General features: G+C 27.7%; 1 protein-coding gene across 1 annotated transcript; it reads right to left on the bottom strand.

Annotated features, from left to right (window-relative positions):
* Nucleotides 1-2,612: 2,612 nt before the first annotated feature.
* LOC114394471 (protein RALF-like 33) lies at nucleotides 2,613-3,237 on the bottom strand. The gene has a single exon (XM_028356055.1). The coding sequence runs from the start codon at nucleotides 3,134-3,136 to the stop codon at nucleotides 2,792-2,794; it is 345 nt and encodes a 114-aa protein (XP_028211856.1). The 5' UTR covers nucleotides 3,137-3,237; the 3' UTR covers nucleotides 2,613-2,791.
* Nucleotides 3,238-4,732: the final 1,495 nt, after the last annotated feature.

The raw sequence follows: 4,732 nt of genomic DNA, 5'->3' as shown, positions 1-4,732 counted from the left end.
GCGATTGCAGATGTGCTGAAAGAGTTTCGGCAGAAGCACAAGCAGTGTCACCTACAAGAGCCATTAAACTTGAAGGGAGGAGTTGGTATTTTCTAATTGGGGTCTGTTTGCGATGACAATGGCATGGCTACAAGACTATAAAATATCCTTCATGCATGCCTTTGGTTCGTGCCATATGTTTTAGAAAGGTAAAATTTAATTCCAATTCAAAACATCATCTTTTGGATATTAAATTAACACCTAACACTTTCAAAATTTAGTTTGTAGAATGTATTAAATATATTTCAAAAATTGGTTTCCGAAAAACAAATATTTGAAAAAATAATACAAAAATGCAAAGAGAGTACCCAGAGAAAAAGAGACACAAAATAAAATTGCCCTTTCATAATTTGAAATTGTGCCACTTGAGCCCAAAGGTAAAGATCTAGACTCTAGACTACAAATGGAATGTGAACCTAAAAACTTATACTATTTTTTCTGTCTACAACACATTTTTTGTTTGTGGCAATCCTAAAACAGACTAATTTAACCTATGTGAACCATTCTAATGAAAAATAGTGTGTTGTTGATTTCATTTACAAATAATATAACAAGAAAAAAAATCGCATATTGCAATAAAAAAAATTAAAATAGGAAAGAAAAATCAAGTTATTTATTGTCCTCAATACATTACATTGAGAAAAATTCAAGCAAGTCTCATATTGACTAAATACAATGAAAACATAATGTATATAAAGCTTTATGAGTGATAAGGTTGCCTTGATAGTTGAAGGAAAAAGTGAAAAAGGATAGATTTTGGATTTGAACCTTTTTTGCTGTAAAAAATTAATAAATTAAGAACTAATATTTGTCTAGAGATGATATGTAAGGGAATGTATTAGAAAAAAGGATAGATTTTGGATTTGAACCTTTTTTGCTGTAAAAAATTAATAAATTAAGAACTAATATTTGTCTAGAGATGATATGTAAGGGAATGTATTAGAAAAAAATCAAATTCTACATTGAGTAAAAATATGTGTAGAGATAATGTATATAAATGATAGATAACGACACCTATGAGCTAACAACACTAGAAGGGGTAGCTATTCGTGGTACTTTTGATCACTCAAACTTAAACCGATGTTCTTTGAATTATGTATGTCATGAATATTGGTTTTGTTGTTAATCTGAAATCTTGCTAGCAAAATGTCTGTAAAAAAAAGCCAAACCAAAAGAAAGAATAGCCTCCAAATTAATAAACTACAGCGATTACTGTTCTGAGTTTTTTTTTGGTTGGCAAAGAAATTTTATTATGGGAATGAAGAAGAAACTAACTCAGCACAAGGAGTGTACAAGTTAGTAAATAGATGTTACAAGAAGTAGATTGTGCATATTTGCACTCAACTTTACAGAAACCTTCCCCTACATGTATTATCAAGTCCTACCCCTTCATCATGACAGTGTATAAAAATGTCATACTTGTCTTAATGAGCATCAACCAGAAATCTGGGATCATAGGAGAAAATACAAGAGAAAAGCAAGTGTGTAGTATTCTCCTGAGACTTTTTGCAAAGGGGGAAATGACATCACATCACCAAGGGAAATTAATATTCCTTTTCAATAAATTCAATTAATTCTCTTTTGTCTGTATCCTATCAAAGAAAAATCCTTCAAGTAAAAGCCAAAGATTAATTGGATGGTGCCCGCAATTGCCTAATTCTAGTCTATTGTCCGCGCCTATACTCCTTCACCCAACAAGGAATTATAAGCTACAAATTTCCTAAGTTGGCCAACATTTAATATTATTAATTGTTACTATTATGTACGTTATTGATTGTTTCCGTTTAAATATATAAAACAAACAATTAAGGGTGAGTGTTACATATGTTTCTTTTTTAATTCTTATTATGATAAGGAAGAAGATTAGGCGTAGTCTTTCTCCCCAATGCATCAGCCTATTTTTTTTAACTAAAGTGATACCTCTAATTATTATTTTATGTTTAGTAGGAGATCGAACCAAGAAATTCAAATGTTAAATCAATAACTTTTGGTGTATTACATGTTTCTTTCATCTTAATTCACTCATTTTAAAAGATCACACTTAAAATTCAATTGTTATTTACCATGCATCAATTTCAAACAACTCCAACAACTCCATAAGCATGGAAAGAAAAAAGCATCATGATTTTTTTTTTTCTAAAAACAAAGTAATACTTCTCCTTTTTTATCAAAGTATTATGGAATACAATTAACTCTTTTATTCTTCCCATACATTACTTCCCGTAGGTGTTAATTAAGGATAATCTTACAAAAAAGTATTTAATGTGACATTAATTTTATAAAATGACATATTTGGAAATATATATTTTTTTCTCCAAAACATCGTATAATTTGAAATCGGAATGAGTATTTTCATTAGCAAAATCTCTCAACAAACAAAACATCATGCTCAGGTAGCACGTAGTAAAGCAAAGAATTAACCATCCAATAAATTTAAAAAACTAAAGGATGAGAACGAAATGAAAAAGAAAAAAAAAATAGTGGATTAAAAAATCTCTTCCGCTAACAAGTTAATAATTAATATTTATTGATAAATAAAAAAAGCAAACGAAAAGAAGAAAAAAAATGATGAATGAGTGACACAGACACTGAATCATTATTTTAATTATATATCAGCAATCGGCCAATACATTATACTACATAATAATAAGGAGTTAATTAATAACCATGCAATAATATCTTGATGTGTACAATGCAATTATCCCAATGCCAATTTTTTTAAAAAAATAAAAATAGAATATAATAATTTAGCTTAGTGCCTGCACCTTGTAATGGCACTGCAGCCACGATGGTAAGGGTTGGCCTGAGCGCCAGGTTGGCAATGGTAGTAGGAGGCTCCGCGGTGAGAACAGGGGACACTGCCCCTATGGATCGCACAGTAGCTTATGTACCTTGTGCTCGCTAACATGCGCCGGTTGATCTCGTTGTCCAACATGAACTCTTCTTCAGCTCCTTCCATGGAGATGGAGGGCATCCACGTCATTTCCATCCCTGGTGCTGTTCCTGCTCCTCCTGCGTCCGCTGTTGTCGCCGACGAAATCAGAAGGAAGAGGGTGGCACAAGTCGCCAGGAAGAGCCACGAATATGACTGAGCCATTGATCAATTCGGAGCTAACAAACGCAATGTCTCTCTGTTTCTTACTTCTGGCTTTGCTTTGGTAGAATAACCACCTTTTTATCCAGAGGAGTCTTAGGAATACACTTTTAACATTTCTTTTAATATATTCTTAAAATTTATTAATATTGATTGAAAATTATAAAATGAAGAGAAAGTCATTAAATATATGATGTGGGACTCACCAAATTTTGTCATTTTCAACAAATTTTAACCAATGAGAAAAAATATGCTTGAATGAAAGTGTTTTTAACATTTCTCTTTTATATTTGTGGCTAAATAATTTATTTAATTCAATATCTTAATTTTTGATTGAGTTCGATCATTTATTTTTATTTTTTAAAATTTGATCCTTTCGTCTATTTAAGAACAACAGTCTTATTTAGCTTGAAAGAAACAATGCACCAAACACGCAAGAACTAATATGAACAACTATTTTTTTAAAGTAAATATTGGCTAAAAAAATTAAAAAATATACTAAATATGTTTTTGTGGCAACACAAGTTCGTGCATGTTTCATGAAAACTTTTTCGCACAAAATAACAATTTCCATTTAAGATTAATGTCATTCATCATTTAAAAATGAATTTTTTTGCCTTCCCTTTTCCTACACTTCATTTTTAACAAAAAAAATTTATTCTTAATTGATTAATGACATCAATCTTAAATGAATCAAAGGATTAAACTGAACAAAAAAAACATAAATGACTGAAATAAAATTTTTAAAAATTAAAGGACTAAATTAGAAAAAAAGATCAAATTGAACTTTTTCAAAGATAAAGATCAAACTAAACCAAAAATATAAACTAAAGAACTAAATAAATTATTTGGCCTATTTTTGTGGATGATGTATTATTAGTGTAAAAAATTTGCACGGATAATTAAATAAAATATAATTGATTTATATTTTTGGTTTAGTTTGATCTTTATCTTTGAAAAAGTTCAATTTGACTTTTAAAATAATTATGATAAAAAATAATACATTTATCATATAATAATAATATTTGTGATTAAATAATAATATAAAATTATTTTATATTACTATATATAACCTATTTTCTCTTTCCATAATATTTCTTAAAGGTAAGTTAGTTTTATATTTTATATAAAGTTATTAAATAATATAAATTTTAATGTATCTACTTTTCATAAATATTTATAATTTTTTAATTTATTTAATAGAAATTTATTAAATATCATAAATATAAAATTTTAATGCCTCATTTTATCCACATATGTAATTTTAAATTTTATTTTAATTAACAAGATTTAATTTAATATAATTAAATACATAAAAAATAGTGTAATGGATAAAGATATTAACATTAAATATTAAAAATGATCGATGGTGTAAACTTACTGACATAAGATTATTTCATTTTAATAAGATATTTTAAGTTTGACTTCTGAATATTTACAAAATTCAAACAAAACTATATTGCGTGAAGGATTAGTATGGTCTATAACAAAAAAATATTGAGTTATTGACATGTAAGAAAATAGTAAAAATTACATATTATTACTAGTAAAAAATATATATTAAATAAATTTATATTATAGTCATATTAATTTATTTAA

Source organism: Glycine soja, chromosome 18 (assembly GCF_004193775.1).
Source record: "Glycine soja cultivar W05 chromosome 18, ASM419377v2, whole genome shotgun sequence".
In the NCBI taxonomy this organism is placed as follows: domain Eukaryota; kingdom Viridiplantae; phylum Streptophyta; class Magnoliopsida; order Fabales; family Fabaceae; genus Glycine; species Glycine soja.
Note: the sequence above shows the minus strand (reverse complement) of the source record. Positions and strands in the feature narration are given on the sequence as shown.

Excerpts from the sequence above, each read along its gene's own strand:
- LOC114394471 (XM_028356055.1), bottom strand. The coding sequence starts at position 3,136 with ATGGCTCAGTCATATTCGTGGCTCTTCCTGGCGACTTGTGCCACCCTC.